The sequence below is a fragment of the Macaca mulatta genome, chromosome 11 (assembly GCF_049350105.2).
Source record: "Macaca mulatta isolate MMU2019108-1 chromosome 11, T2T-MMU8v2.0, whole genome shotgun sequence".
NCBI lineage: Eukaryota > Metazoa > Chordata > Mammalia > Primates > Cercopithecidae > Macaca > Macaca mulatta.
Window position 1 is genome coordinate 87,346,779 of NC_133416.1, and position 15,894 is coordinate 87,362,672.

The 15,894-nt window shown below is 36.7% G+C and overlaps 1 protein-coding gene across 1 annotated transcript in view; it reads left to right on the plus strand.

Moving 5' to 3' along the window:
- The first annotated feature begins 1,904 nt into the window (after positions 1 to 1,904).
- OTOGL (otogelin like) overlaps positions 1,905 to 15,894 on the plus strand; it is a 165,707-nt gene continuing 151,717 nt past the window's right edge. Inside the window, exons 1-6 of the mRNA XM_028829753.2 lie at positions 1,905 to 1,983; positions 3,327 to 3,366; positions 4,429 to 4,477; positions 9,934 to 10,000; positions 12,131 to 12,229; positions 14,425 to 14,579. Of these exons, the coding sequence (XP_028685586.2) occupies positions 1,905 to 1,983; positions 3,327 to 3,366; positions 4,429 to 4,477; positions 9,934 to 10,000; positions 12,131 to 12,229; positions 14,425 to 14,579 (489 nt within the window). The remainder of the gene's footprint in view (positions 1,984 to 3,326; positions 3,367 to 4,428; positions 4,478 to 9,933; positions 10,001 to 12,130; positions 12,230 to 14,424; positions 14,580 to 15,894) is intronic.

Below are 15,894 nucleotides of genomic sequence, written 5' to 3' on the forward strand. Positions count from 1 at the left end.
GTCAAGCAAAACAGTCAAACAGTTAGTAGATTAGGGAAAATAATCCTGAAGTTGATTTATAGATTTTTCGTATTGTAGGTTAAGTTATATGGGAAACTGTGAAGACAAGAGAAACTATTGTAAAATAAGGAGCAGACTTAGTAATGCATATTGGTTATGTACATTTCAGCTCTTTTCAGAAAGAGTCAATAAACATTCTGCATAAACAAAATTAATTCCCTTAATTAAAAATATTTTGTTGGGGAAAAGTATTGTCTTCTAAACAGATTTCAATCTTAGCCTTTTAATTTACTTTATAGTCACATATTCTCAAGAATCTAAAATATTTTATACTTTTGCTTGTGGTTGAGTAAATATATATTTTGGACTAATATTTAGAATGTAACTATACATAAGTTAATTATGTTAGACTTATATGATTGTCTAATTAGTTCAAGAGTAATAGACTAGTAACCTTTCAATAAATAATATTAAATACATACTGTACTTCAATTAATTAAACCTATTAATTAAAAATTCAAAATGACTGTGAATGTGTGTACGTGTGTGTGTGCTGGAGGGGGGACAGGCACATAGCTACTTTATAATTTTAGTGAAATTTGTTTGTATTTTCATGCTTAAACTTTTTCCTTTATAGACAAACATCTGTTGGCTCATGGAATTAGCTATTATTTCAGCAATGGAAAGGCATTAAGGTCATCTAGAGCAAGAGTAAATGATTATCGGATTTGGAACACAAACAGGAAACTGTTTGTATAATGAACATTGGACCATGTAACATTAGTTAGGATATCAAGAATACTTAATAGAAAAGACTCAGAAGTCATTGCAGGAGAATTGTCTGCACAACAGGATGTTAACAACTGCTGTGCCTTTTTGTTTCATAAAGTACTTCTGTGTGGTTAGACATTCCTTACTACTGCACACCTGTCTGTTAAATGACTTTGATAATAGTGCAGTTAACTCATGGGATCTGCTGTAGAAATGTGCACCCGCTATATAAGAATGGTTTTCACTAATGTGTGGAGCTCAGATCTATAAAGTTCGTTATGACATATTAGAGCTCTTTTCTCATGCCAATGTAAGCAGTCAGTCCCTGTTGAAGAAGAGAGCTCCTAGTGCTGAAATAATAAGTCTGTTGTTTAATTGGATATTTGTCACAGAGGATGGAAAAACAGGGTGTGAAGGGAAGGTTTTCAGGGCTGGGTGAGTTACTTTATTTTCTTTTTAAAGTCAAGTATAGAATATTATGTTTTTTAAAAAATTGCTACTTTTGTTGCAGAATGTTTAACAGAAATATCTGTGGGCCCATGATCATGTCAACTTAAACTATACTGTAATGGGACTTGAAAATATATGCATGTAGTTTTAGTGTACTTTTTAATTCCTAAAGCAGACTTTTAATTCTTAAAGAACATGTAGACATTCTAGGAAAGATGGACAGGGTTTTATTTCACCCTTTTTCAAAGGACAGTAATTATTTTATGAATACAATTATAAAATGCAATTAGATCAACAATTAGGAATAATGGTTATCTCTTATGGCTTCCGGAGATTTCAAGAGGTGTTTCTTTTTATTTTAATGCTGCTGTCTTGAGAAGGTAAAAAGGTTGATATAGGCTAAAAAGGCCTATGATGTGCAGGTGTGGGTGTAACTAATACGGGCTCAGGTAAGAAGCTGCCATGCATCACTAATGAGAGACTCAGCCAAAGGGTTGTCTGCAAGTTCTAAAGCTTCAGATGCTGTATGTAGTTGGAAAGCTTGGAATTCCTTTTTGAATTACTTTATTACATAGCTATATTTATTAGAATTTGAGTACACTACAACTATGCATACTTCTAAGATGCCATCATAATAAAGACCATCAATTTGGTTACATTTCAGGGAGAAAGGCTACACTGAAATGAACATTGTAAGAAAACTCAATTTAATGATACCGTGGAGTATATTCTTGCTTCATGTACTGCTGTTTTCATTACAAGGTAAGAACTCAGATTAAATGTTTATGTTAATTTATTGTATTTTTGTTTCTCTTACAATTTATACAAATAGTTTTCCCTTATAAAGCACTTTGAAGTCATTAGAATGAATTGTACTAAGTGATACTCAGATCACCTTTTAAAAAATTCTTAATAATGTAGATAATTTGGACCTTTTAGTTTTCATTTTTTGAGTCTTTGCAAAATGGCTAGTTAAAAATCATGCTTTTATTATGATATGCAATTGTATTAGAACCTTTTAGTTTTCATTTCTTGAATCTTTTTAAAATGACTGGTTAAAAATCACGCTTTTATCATGATATGCAATTGTATTAGAAGAAGCTCTGATTCTAACTTTTTTCTTCTAAATTATGATTTAAAATAATTGTCTATTTGCAATTTAAACATTTGAAATTTTATAATAAACTAAGAGCAATTGAGTACTTAAACTTTCTTCATGCCATCAACCCAAAGAATAGTAAAAAAATGTTTTAAGAATGACTAACATCTGGGGCTAAAAATTGATTTTAATTATTTTTATAGTAATTTTATTAATAAATTTTCTTGCTATTTGATTTTTTTTTGTTATGGAAAGCTTATAGACATACACAAAATTTAAATGAAATAACACACCTTCATGTGCCCTCACCCAGGTTCCATAACTATCAGCATTTTGTGGAACTAGTTTTACGCTGTTACACATTTTTTCTTGGAGTATTTTAAATTCATGAAATACATATTATATATTTTTAATAGATAAGCACTGTATCATACCTAACAAAATGGGGAAAGGATTTATTTATTTTCAGTTGTTGATTTTTAATCCCTGTAAAGGTCTGTATGCTTTGGAGCTTGTAGACGAAATTGGAGAAATTGCTTAAGTACAAAAGACTACAGAGGTCAAAGGTGCTATTTTCCAGTTCCAGTTGTAACTGAAACCCCAAGGAGAACGACGTCACAGAATCTTGAGAGCTGAGGAGACTTTACAGATAACTTGTCCAACACCATCATTTTATGGTGTGCTTGGTATTTTGTTTAAGCTTGGCATGTACTAAGCGGTAGCACTAGAACTAAAACTTGGATCTCTGATTCCAAGACTAGAGCCTGTTCAATTGCATGGTGTCTCTGTGTAAATCCATGTATACGGCCCATTCTTTTTAGCTTATCAGTCACTCAGTGTCTCACAAGAAATGTGCTGGTCAAATCCCTCTAAAAAATGCAAAAATAACAGCAAACTTCGATCAGAATTTTAGAATTTAGGTTAAAATGTTCTTTTAAACAACTAGAACATGTAGCCAACATATTTGGATAATTTTTTTTCATTCTTATATATTTGTCTCTGGCAGAATATATCTGTGCATCATCTATATTGATGGGAACATCAAAGTGAGTATTTCTTGTTCTTTGTGTCCTCTAAAAAAAGTTAATGGTAATAAGCAAATCTCAGCAGGCAACTAGATCTGCTTTTGAAAAAGATAAGTGAAATGTTTTACAAAAAAGTGTGAAATATACTTTAAAAAACATTTCTACAGATTAAAAATGATCTAGCATTCATTTCTTTATTTATGAAAATACTTCCTTTCCTTTTAATTACAAAGTATTTGTTTTCATTTTAATTATGAGAGGAGTCTTTGGTGGCTGTTGGTACTAAAAAGATATTACTTTCATTTCAAAGGTTTGTAATAAAAAGTTATATTCCATACTATTATCCTTTACATTATTATTAATATACATTATTGATAACAAATGTATTATGTTCATTTTTAGCAGAGTCACACAGTTTTTAATGATTAAAATAAACAATTGTTTTAGCAGTAAATAATGAAAATCATTTTTTGTACTAAACTGATCCGCTTAATAAAAAGCAGAATTCTATTCACCATTTGATTTTTTAAAAATAAAATGTTTATTGATAAATATAACACAAAAACAGAAAACATTATAAAGCAAATATATACTTTAGTGAATTATTAGCCATTTGATTTTGATAAATTACAATTTGATGTTCTTACTTACATTAATGTTAACTTGCCCTTTATGACATAGCACAGGAGAGAATTAAGTACTATGTTTGAAAAAAGGGAAGGTACAAATACTGACCTCACTAGATTTGCAAAATCATGTGGAGAAAATATTGCAAGGGTTGGTGCTACAATGTTACACTCTTTTGTTTATTTTTCTATCTCAAAGTTCCTTCCTAAAAGTCAGTTTACATCAAAGACTGGAGAAATTTGGGGACACTCCTGAATTTTGTAAAATGAGACAGCACCACCACCCAAATCTAACCCTTCCAGAAAGGGGAGGGAGGACCTTTTAAATGTTAAACCAAGAAAGACCTCTTTGATAAAGTGATGGAAATCAGGAGGAAAACACCAGCTCTCTCGGGAAAGGCTTGTTCAGGTTGCCTAGGGGCCTTTGACTATACAAGTTCTTTTTGTTTTCTTCCAGAAACGGGTTTAATGAAAATCGACAGAAAAGAGCTCTTTTAGCAGCACAGGTAGGTTATGCTTCAGGTGGAGAGAGAGGCAGAGAAATAATCCATTCTGTGTTGGACTCTGCTGTCACTTCAACAATGAGACCTTTGTGGAGGGGAATAAAATGCTAAGAACAAGATAGGAAGGAGGAGGAAGAAGCAAAGTAACCTCTATTGCTTTTCTATGACCATCAAATTCATGCTCAGGTCACATCAACTTGTTTGGAATAAAATACATTTCTTTTTGCTATTCAGCTCAGTTACCTACTAATAGACTTGAGGCATTTAATCCCATGTACTTGCCAGAAAATTAGAAGTAGTTTAAAAATTAAGCACAATATCAGTTAGGACAATGACAACAGTATAATGTACATGGAAAAAGGGGCCGAAAAAGGTGTAAATAATATGAATTAAATACTGCAAAAGGGCATCAGATACATCCTGATGTCCTGACAGAAAGTTTTTATAATGTCTGATAAATCTAAATTGTGGGTATCTCTGAATAGGTAACTTTTTTTTGGAGGGGCAGTGTAGCACTGCATTTGAGGAGACCTTCTTGCTTGGTTGCCTTCATATGAAGGATATTGGATAATTGCAATTTCTTCAAACTGGTTGGAATGCTCAAATGGATGGGCTTAAAAATATTTCTCTATAAAAGATGGATGGTAAAATACAGAATCCTAACTTAGCAAAGGCATTTCTTTGAAAAGGAATATGATTTGAGTATTTACATAGCAAGCAGCTTAAATATTCAAGGAAGTCTTTGTTAAAGGTTGAATTGCAAATAGTTTTTGTTAGCATTTTGTGATAGATGTCTGAATTTGTGTATTTTATAGTGTTAATTGAAGACAATTAGTAGTTAAATAGAAGACAGATCTGATATGCTGTTGTGTCTGGTTAGAAGACAGAACTGGTTTATTCTTATCAAGAGTAGAGACCTTTTTTTTTTGTACCAGTGTTACTGGCAAGGGGTCCTGACCCAGATCCCAAGAGAGGGTTCTTCGTTCTCATGCAAGAAAGAATTTGGGGCAAGTCCACAGAGTAAAGTGAAAGCAGGTTTATTAAGAAGGTAAAGGAATAAAAGAATGGCTACTCCATAGGCAGAGCAGCAGCATAAGCTGCTTGACTGAGTATACTTGTAGTTATTTCTTAATCATATGCCAAACAAGAGATGAATTATTCATGACTTTTCCAGGAAAGAGACAGGAATTTCCCGGAAATAAGAGTTCCTCTTCCTTTTAGACTATATAGGGTAACTTCTGGATGTTGCCAGGGCATTCGTAAACTGTCATAGCATTGGTGGGAGTGTCTTTTAGCATGTTAATGCATTATAACTAGAGTATAATGAGCAGTGAGGGCAACCAGAGGTTACTTTCATTGCCATCTTGGTTTTGGCAGGATTGGGCCGGCTTCTTTACTGCAGGGTCTTTATGACCTGTATCTCGTGATACTAGTCCTGCTGACCTCTTATCTCATCCTGTGACGAAGAATGCCTAACCTCTTGGGAATGTAGCCCAGCAGATCTCAGACTCATTTTACCCAGCCCCTATTCAAGGTGGAACCACTCTGGTTGGAGCGCCTCTCATACCAGAATAGGCAAAGGATTGTCTATGGAATGGAAACATATTTTTATTTTTCTTAAAAAGTGTTTTGTGTACTGATATACTTAAGTGTCAAATTGGGGTTATACTGTTGTCCATTTAGATGTTTTCAGGATTTGTATACTTTACTCCCTTTTAGCAAGAATGAACAGCAGGAGACTTGTACTTCTATTTCCTCAGGCTAGAAAACGTGTCAAAATCATTTATTTTCAGAACAATTTTTAAAAGAAGAGGTTTCAACAGCGGGCAATGAGGTCATAATCTTGCACTGCGCTGTTTAGAATTGGAATTTCATGTGTTACAAGGCCATTCTTATCCATAGATTCACTCTTCTGCTCTAGGAAAACAGAGCATCAATAGGTAGATAAGTGTGCAAATAATGACTCAGAAATATGTTGGCAATGAGGTGAGCAAGAAAGGGTAGACGCAGACTTCTGTAAATAGTGTATTTGTGCGCTGCAATGATTTCCCATCTAAAGACTGTATTTCCCTGGGCTTCTCTCCGTCCTGCGGAGGTGTAATCAGGAAGGAGGAAGGATGGGTTGTCCTCTTTTATCAGTCATGTGAATACATGCACCTACTGCCTGGGACTTTTTTGCATTTGCATTACATTCCAAAAATTCCTTTCCTGAAAGCAAGCCCTAAGACATAGACTTAGGTGCAGGTCATTTATTTGGAAGTGTACAAATAAAGGAGAAAGGAAAATGATGTGAAGAAGGGAGAAAATAAAATATGGGGTGTATTAATGAGGGGCTTTCTGCGGTAGGCAGCTGGAACTCAGTCTTATTGGAGACTTCTGAACCATGTAGAATGTGTCCTAGAAAAATTTCTAGCTTGAGGGAAGCCTCTGGAGAGCCTAAAATCTCCAGGAAGGCACTTTCTATAGTCTTTTCTGCTTGGACTCTGCCGTCAGGCAAAGGCAGAAAGAACCTAGTGCTGAAGTTGGAGGCTTTCAGTGTACACAGAAATCCAGATGAATTCCAAGGTGAATTCAGAGGTGGGCTGAGAGGATGTGAGGAGAGGCATCAACAAAGTCTGAGGGAGTCTTGGCTCTAAACACCCTTGGGAGACAGATTCCCATTTGAACCATGTCTCATTTTTCAGTTGGTATTTGTTGATGACATACCAAGGACAGTGCTAGAGATAGAAACAAGAATAGCAGTGCCTGTTACCTAGAAACTCCATCTGTTATGGAGGTAGTCTGATGAAGAAGTCATTTCTGTGCAACTGGTTCATTGAATCCAAGACAACCTCAATCATTTGCCATTATTTATATGACATAAAAAATAAATATGCTCCAATTATAAATGTAAGATGCCATTCTGACTTCAAATATGTCAATAAATAAACAAAATCTGCTCTGCATGTCACACATTAGCCTTGGTGAAATGTATTATGATGTATGGGATGCTGGATAAATAGGATATTGTTGTAGCCAGAAAGGTGGTGTGCTAGGGAGTCATTCTAATTTCCATAAACAAGATGTGGATTGAGTTAGGTTAAAGGATATAGAGCGAAAAACAAATTATATACTTTTATCTTCCTCTAGTGTTATCCAGTGTTTTCAGTTTTTGCCTAATAGTAAAAACAGGTAGCATGTTTACAACTCTTTTCCTTTTTTTTTGAGACAAAGTTTCACTCTTCTTGCCCAGGCTGGAGTGCAATGGCCTGATCTCGGCTCACTGCTACCTCTGCCTCCTGGGTTCAAGCTATTCTCCTGCCTTAGCCTCCTGAGTACTGGGATTACAGGCACACAACACCAACGCTGGCTAATTTTCTGTATTTTTAGTAGAGATGGGGTTTCACCATGTTGGTCAGGCTGATCTCGAACTCCTGACCTCAGGAGATCCACCCACCTCGGCCTCCCAAAGTGCTGGTATTATAGGCGTGAGTCACCGCACCCGGCCTGCATGTTTACAACTCTTATTATGTGCCTGGCACTATTCTTGGTGTGTCATTCACATCATTTCACTGAATCCTTACAATTCTGTGAGGCAGGTACTTTTATAGACTGGGAAACTGAGGCTGAGCTGGTTGAATAATTTGTTCAAGGCGATAGGCCCTATGAGGTAGAGTAGAAGTCATTATACACTTTTAGTGAGTATCAGAGATGATTGGCTTCCATTAAAGGGATAGACATAAATCATTTCGGAGCCAAAGGAAGAAGGTTTTGGTGTCCAGTAATATCCGGGGCTGTGTCAGATTTAGGCAGCCAGAAGCAATGTGGCTGAAGAGAGAATAAGACTTGCTGTCTTGAAGGAATCGAGGTCATAGACTGTTGTTGCGTCTAACTTAGTTTGAAGGCAGAGGCAAGAACAAAAAGGGGAGATTGAACAGTGAGGATAAAACCTGGGAGTATTGAGAACAGGAGACAGTGAACTTGAGACCATTGTGTGGGGCAAAGAGTTCAGAAAGAAATCTTCGAAGAGTGAGAGAATGTGTCTTTCATATAGCATGGACTGACATGATGGCGTGCGCCTGCAGTCTCAGCTACTCAAGAGGCTGAGGCAGGAGGATCGCTTGAGTCCAGGAGTTAAGCCCAGCCCAGGAAACTTAGCGAGACCCATCTCTTAAAAAAAAAAAAAAAGATATAGCTTGGGTAGATTTTCCTGTTAAAGAAAAAAGTACTGAGATGGAAAATGTCAGAATAAAACTTAACATAAGAGAGACGAGAATCTGCTGAGAAACAACTTTGTTCCTGAAGTCACATGGCTCATTTTCCCATCCTTCTTATCTTTCCCCCTTCTTCAGTTTTTCTAATATCATCTACTACTTAATTTGACAATTATTTGGCAAGTTTTGAGTGTGTTTATTCTGGTGAAATATAAGTGCTATTGGAAAGAATGTTGCCCCAGCCCATACACTCAACTGCTGTGGAGTTGGAATAATAATCCACAATCAATTAGTTTTAGTAAGCCACAACTATTTGCTACTAAGCCATATAGATCTTTTAAAAACCTTACAATTTCATCTGGATTGCTTAGATTGATTGACATAAATCTCTTTATTGCTAATTTTCTGTGTGAGGCATTATGTATGTAAGATTTACGTACATGGCTTTAATTCATTATCCTAACTATGCAACGAGGGAAGTGCCATTATTGTTCCCCTTTTACAGATGAGTAAACAGAGGCACTAAGAGGTTAGGAAACTTGCCTAAGGGTAAGTAATTACGGAGTCAGGATTCTAATCCAGCTCCGTTTGATTCAAAATTCATGCTATTTACCACTACTCTGAACTACCTTGGGCTCTATAAAAAGATATATTTAAACGTTCTATGAACTTTAAAGTGTGAGTCAGCTCTTTGGAGCCTGAAGGTAACACACTGGCACCGAAACAGTAGATGCTTCTGTGGATGTTTTCTTTACCAATTGGTGTGCAGGCAGGCAGGACATCACCGTCTGTAGGTCTGTCAGCCCTACACATTTTTTTTTTCCAAACCTGTCTGCACCTGGAAGTGTCAGAGAACTGCTATTTCTGCAGGCAAAGCAGTCAATAATTCCAAAGGTTAGACTCCAACCAGGCTTCTTTCATGAGGTTGCGAGGTAGGTGGAGGGATTGGGGGCTAGGGGAAAGAGTGGGTGATGGGAAGGGGAGGGAGGATGGGAAGTGAGAACAGAACAGAGAGCAGATGAAGTAAATGACTTGTCAAAGTCATGTAAGAGGCAAAACCAAGACTTGAATGAGGTGTTCTCACCACAACCTCAGAGGCACCCTTTCTGCCTCATGGAGATGATAAGCCTCAATAACCCCAGAAAGTATAAAGTCAGCACTTTATCACTTCTGCATTTGTAGTTATTTTCTAGATGTACCAGTTTGCATGTTTGGCTTGAATTAAATAATTTAACTGTCTTGCGTTCTCATTTCTTTCTTTCAAAGTTTGAAGCTACTTCTCCGAGATACTTTTTCCATGATGCTATTAATTGGGGTGAGAGCAAAATAAAAGGTCAGTGTTTATACTTAGGTTTTCATATTTGCTTTCTCAGAAAATCCCTTTGGGGGATATATTGAATCAAGTATTCATTGTTTCCATAAACCACATGAAGGAAAGTGAGTCAGGATGGTAATAATACCTAGTAATAATTTAAGTTCACTTCTTAGAGAAATTTGAGTTGTTTCTGAGAATAACCAGGGCCAAACATTTAGACAAACCTGATAACTGCATGACCAGGGAAGATGTCACTGAATATCAGAAACTGTTTTTTTGTGTGAATCAATTACTTGATCCCTATTTTTTGTTACCAGTTCCCCATTTCCATTAAGAAGAATGCTGATGGTAGTTTGAAATTTAATTTGAGTGGTAACTATGAAATAGAAATTATCATTGTTGTGTTTAAAATAACAATGATCCTCACCAGTTTTCATTTGATACTTGTTTTCAGGAGAATAAGCAGGACTGTAAATACATTTTTAAAGGCAATACATTTGTTTATCTAAATATTTAGCATCTCTTCATCAGAAAAATGCAAGACCGTGATCTAAGATAAACGGTAAATATAGATGTGCTCCTAGTGGAAAAAACTGCTTTTAAGTTTATGAAGAACATCATTTTTTTTTAACCTGTATTGATGGACTAAGTTAAAACAGCATATTTTTTCCTCACTTAAGATATACTTGGAGATTTGTGCATTTTTAAAAGTAAAGAGACATTTTAGATCAATGGATCTTAAGGTGGAGAGGAAACATACGGGTTTTCAAATTCTTGCCTTTGGCAGAACTGTGGTCAAATGATCAATTATATAACTATCTTCTGGGAATTAAGATGTTCTCTCTTCTCCTCAAGTGTTAAATTCTTCCTGCTTGAGTTTTGCCAGTTGCCTCTTATTCTCTCCTTATTAGAGGAAATTTTTTCACTGATTCATTTGCATTTTTAAAACTCACTTAGGAGATGATGGTAAAATTAGGGTTAGAGTTCACAGTTACTTGCTTCCTCTTTTTAACATAATTTGTTGGGACAATTTTATAATTTTTCTTTCCATGAAAGAAATAATATTTTTGGTGACAGTAGTGACTTTGGCTTCTGCTTCATCAAAATTTAAGCATAGGTTTCTTTTTCTTTTTTCTTTTTTCTTTTTTTTTGGAGACGGTCTTGCTCTGTCGCCCAGGCTGGAGAGCAGTAGCATGATCTCGGCTCACTGGAACTTCTGCCTCCTGAGTTCAAGTGATTCTCCTGCCTCAGCCTCCAGAGTAGCAGGGATTACAGGTGTCCATCACCACGCCTGGCAGCATAGGTTTCAAAGAATGTGTCATTTGTAATTGAGCCTGAGGATTAATATACAAACTTCAAATGAAATGTTTAATCATTCTCTTCAAAAGCAGGAGTCTCCCTTTGAGTTTTATGCTTTGCCTGATCCCTCAAGTTAATGATAGTCCCGATTCTTTTTGTTGTTGTTGTTGAGACAGAGTCTAGCTCTGTCACCCAGGCTGGAGTGCAATGGCACAATCTCGGCTCACTGCAAACTTCACTGCCTGGGTTCAAGCGATTCTCCTGCCTCAGCCTCCCGAGTAGCTGGGACTACAGGCATGCACCACCACACCCCGCTAATTTTTGTGTTTTTAGTAGAGATGGGGTTTCACCATGTTGGCCAGGCTGGTCTTGAACTCCTGACCTAAAATGATCTGCCTGCCTTGGCTTCCCAGAGTGCTGGGATTACAGGCACGAGAGACCCTATTCTTTAATAGAGTGTTTGCTCCTGTAAGAGTAGCTGATGGGATGTGCAGCCAGCACCAAACTCCATCAACAGAATCATCTGCAGCTTGTGTATTTCTGGTTCTCATCATCTGGGACAGAGATTCCTTACATGGGAACTTGACCTTTGATTTGCTTGAAAGGGGCTAACCTTTGCCCTCAGGGTAGTTTGAGATGTGAAAGCCTGCCTTTCTTGCTTCACAGCACACATAATAAAATGAACTAGACAGAGACTTGATGGGTTTAGTTCTTTAGCTTAGCAAGGCAAGAGGCCGAGAGTTCTGTTTAAGTTAATAGTAATTACAATTTGTCCAAGCTGTATCTTGACATATTATGCTTAAAAGAACAAATGGATGCCAGAAGATCACTTTTTCTTCTCCCTCTCAGGTTCTTGTCCTTATGAATGCCTTAATGGAGCTTTCTGTTCTAAGACTGGAACATGTGACTGTCAAATATTTCAGGCTCTTGGGACAAGATGCCAGATCAGTAAGTTTCAGAGATGCTTATGAGAGAATTATGAGATACCAAGGAAAAAATTAAGGCATAATTTACTATAATAATGTTCATCCATTGGGGGTCGTATATTACCTAGAGAGCCCACAATTCATTCTCAGTTATTTGATGTAATTTAGAAACAATGTAAAACAAAAGTACATAGGGCCACTATCCCTTCTCATTGAACTCTCTTATTGCTTCAAGTATTTTTTCCACTTTCTATACTAATAGCCTATTATTATTATTGTTATTATTATTTTTTGAGACAGAGTCTCACTCTGTCACCCAGGCTGGAGTGCAATGGCACGATCTTGGCTCACTGCAACCTCTGCCTCCCGGGTTCAAGCGATTCTCCCACCTCAGCCTCCCGAGTAGCTGGGACGACAGGCACTCGCCATCATGTCTGGTTAATTTTGGTATTTTAGTGGAGATGGAGTTTCACCATGTTGGCCAGGATTGTCTTGAACTCCTGACTTTGGGTGATCCTCTCACCTAGGCCTCCCAAAGTGCCGTGATTACTGGCATGAGCCACTGCACCCAGCCAGTAATAGCCTATTAAAACCAGGTTCTCATTCATCTCCCTTTTGCTTTATAAAACAGATTTTTTTATTTGGAGCCGGTCATTCTTTTGGACCTTTAATTAATTGGACATTTTGTATGTTAAAAAATAGTACTGAGACTTCTTCAAGGGCAGGGGCTTTTTTTTTTTTTTTTAATAAACCTTTTATCCACAGTGTCTAAGAAAGGATTCTATGTCAATCATAATCAATAAATATTCATTTGTTTAATCAATATTTACTGGCATCTAGATCCCAGGCTAGGCATTAGGGATACAACGGTGAATAATACAAACCTGTTCCTGTCCTCCTGGAGGCTGCAGTCTAGAGAAGGTGATAAATACGCAACAGATACACAATAATTAAACTTGTGACAGGTGCTGTAAAGTGAAGTACAAGATGCTATGAAAATATGAAGCAGAGGTGAGGCATACTGTCAGGGAAGACTGCCTGAATAATGAATAATTCCGTGTTTTTTCCTGAAAAGGCCACAGTTGTCCAAGGCTAATAAATTTAGGTGGGAATCACAAAAATACAAGATGTAAAGAGTCACCCTTATCTTTATGCACCCCGCCCCAGAGTGTATCAAAATGTTTTACACGTATTGAGTGCTCAGTGAATGTTACTGATTTTCATATTATTCTAAAGAGAATAGTTTAGAGAACAAAAATGGAATAGAAGATTATCTACAAGGGTAAGAAAAAAAGGTAGGCATGACAATAGGAGATGCAGTTGTATGATTTAAGATAAATACTGCTTGAAATTTGGCCAGTTTGAGGTCATGAATTGTTAAATTCCAGCATACCTTTTTTTTTTTTTTCTGGAGACAGAGTCTTAACTGTCACCCAGGTTGGAGTACAGTGGCGCCATCTTGACTCACTGCAACCATCGCCTCCTGGGTTCAAGGGATTCTTGTGTCTCAGCCTCCTGGGTACCTGGGATTACAGATGCGTGCCCCCCACCTTGCTGGCTAATGTTTTGTATTTTAGTAGAGACAGAGTTTCACCATGTTACCCAGGCTGGTCTCAAACTCTTGAGCTTAGGCAGTCCGCCCACCTTGGCTTCCTAAAGTGCTAGGATTACAGGTGCAAGCCACCACTCCAGCCAAATTCCAGCATACTTTGAATGACTAATGCTCCCCACATCCAGGTCCCAGACACATAAATATGACTTTTTTTTGGTCAATGGTTATTTTTCTCTGTGGATACCATAGAAAAGCCATTTTTGAAAGACTAGAATACTCTGATGCTGCGTATGCTAATCTTTAGGACACTCAGTGGTGACATTTCTCTCTTTTCTGAGCCATCTTACTTGCTATATTACTATCACCTTTTACTGTATTGTTTTCCATACTCCTTTTTTTTTTCTTCTAGAATCTTTTTTTGGAAACAAAAATTCAGGAACTTTCTAACATAAATCTTCTTCACAACTACTCGGAAACCCTGTTTTATCAACTACTTTGATAGTTTTGAGAACAATTGGTAATTTTAAGTTAGTTATTTCTTCCTGTGATATAGACCAAGGAAGGAAATTTGAATGAAAATTAAAATCATTTACGATGACTGACTGAACACTGCTAGAAACATGTAATTCATTTTGTCTACAAAATATTATCCTGTTTCTTTTCAGTACCAAACATGGGCAACGGCAGAGATGGGATTTGTAAAACTTGGGGACAGTATCATTTTGAAACATTTGATGGCATCTACTATTACTTCCCAGGAAACTGTTCTTACATTTTTGCAAAGGACTGTGGTGATTTGGAGCCTCGGTACACTGTATGGGTAGGTGATTGTAGGACATAATTAACTTAAAAATATTATCTCTGGAAAAGTATGTATTTTTAAAAGTACTTGGCAAATGATGCAAAATATATACTAATCATAGAATGAATACTTACTTTGAAGAGGGTTTGCATTCAGGTACCAACCGTATTACTTACGCTTCCTTCCTTCCTGATACTTCCAGTGAGATATGTCCAGCTGGTTTAATTTTTTGAAATGACACACTCAGTATGAATCAGAGGCTAACATTTATAAAATGGAGTGTATGAGTTACATAAGCACAGGCTATAGGATGGGAAGACGGACAACTAATTGCTAGGTAGTTTGATACTATATGACTGAGCTCAGAGTTCTTAGTTGCAGAATTCTTGACTCAAATGAATTCTTAGGAGACCTCTCAAAAATATAAGCTGTAGAGTGGCTCTAGTTGAATAAGGATATCAAGGACCTCTTTCCTTGGTTACCATCTTCTGAATTTCTAGGTATTTCAATCATTACCAGGAAACTGCTATTTTGTTCCATTTAAAAGCTACAGCTCTCCATAGCCAAAATATGTTTGAATCTCTGTTATGCTTTCCCTTTTTACTTATGTTGGGGCTGCCTACATTCTCCTCCTCTCTAAGGTGATACAAACATTAAAAGTAGTCCCTGAAGCTTGTTTTTTTTCCATAGGTTTTTGGGGGAACAGGTGGTGTTTGGTTACATGAATAAGTTCTTTAGTGGTGATTTCTGAGATTTTGGTGCACCCATCACCTGAGCAGTGTACATTGTACCCAATGTGTAGTCTTTTATCCCTCACCACCCTCACCACCCCCAGCCTTTCCCCTTGGTCCCCAAAGTCCATTGTATAATTCTTGTCCTTTTGCAGTCTCATAGCTTAGTTCCCACTTATGAGTGAGAACATGGATGTTTGGTTTTCCATTCCTGAGTTAGTTAACTTAAAGTAATGCTTTCCAATTCCATCCAGGTTGCTGCAAATGCCATTATTTTGTTCCTTTTTATGGCTGAGTAGTATTCCATGGTGTGTGTGTATGTGTACATATGTATGTGTGTGTGTGCATGTGTATGTATATGCATGTGTATATATATGGTATATATGTGTATATATGGTATATATGTATATATCTAATATTTTCTTTATCCATTCATTGATTGATGAGCATTTGGGCTGGTTCCATATTTTTGCAGTTGTGAACTGTGCTGCTATAAACATGCATGTGCAAGTACCTTTTTTGTATAATGACTTCTTTTCTTCTGGGGAGATACCCAGGAGTAGGATTGCTGGATCAAATGGTAGATCTACTTTTAGTTCTTT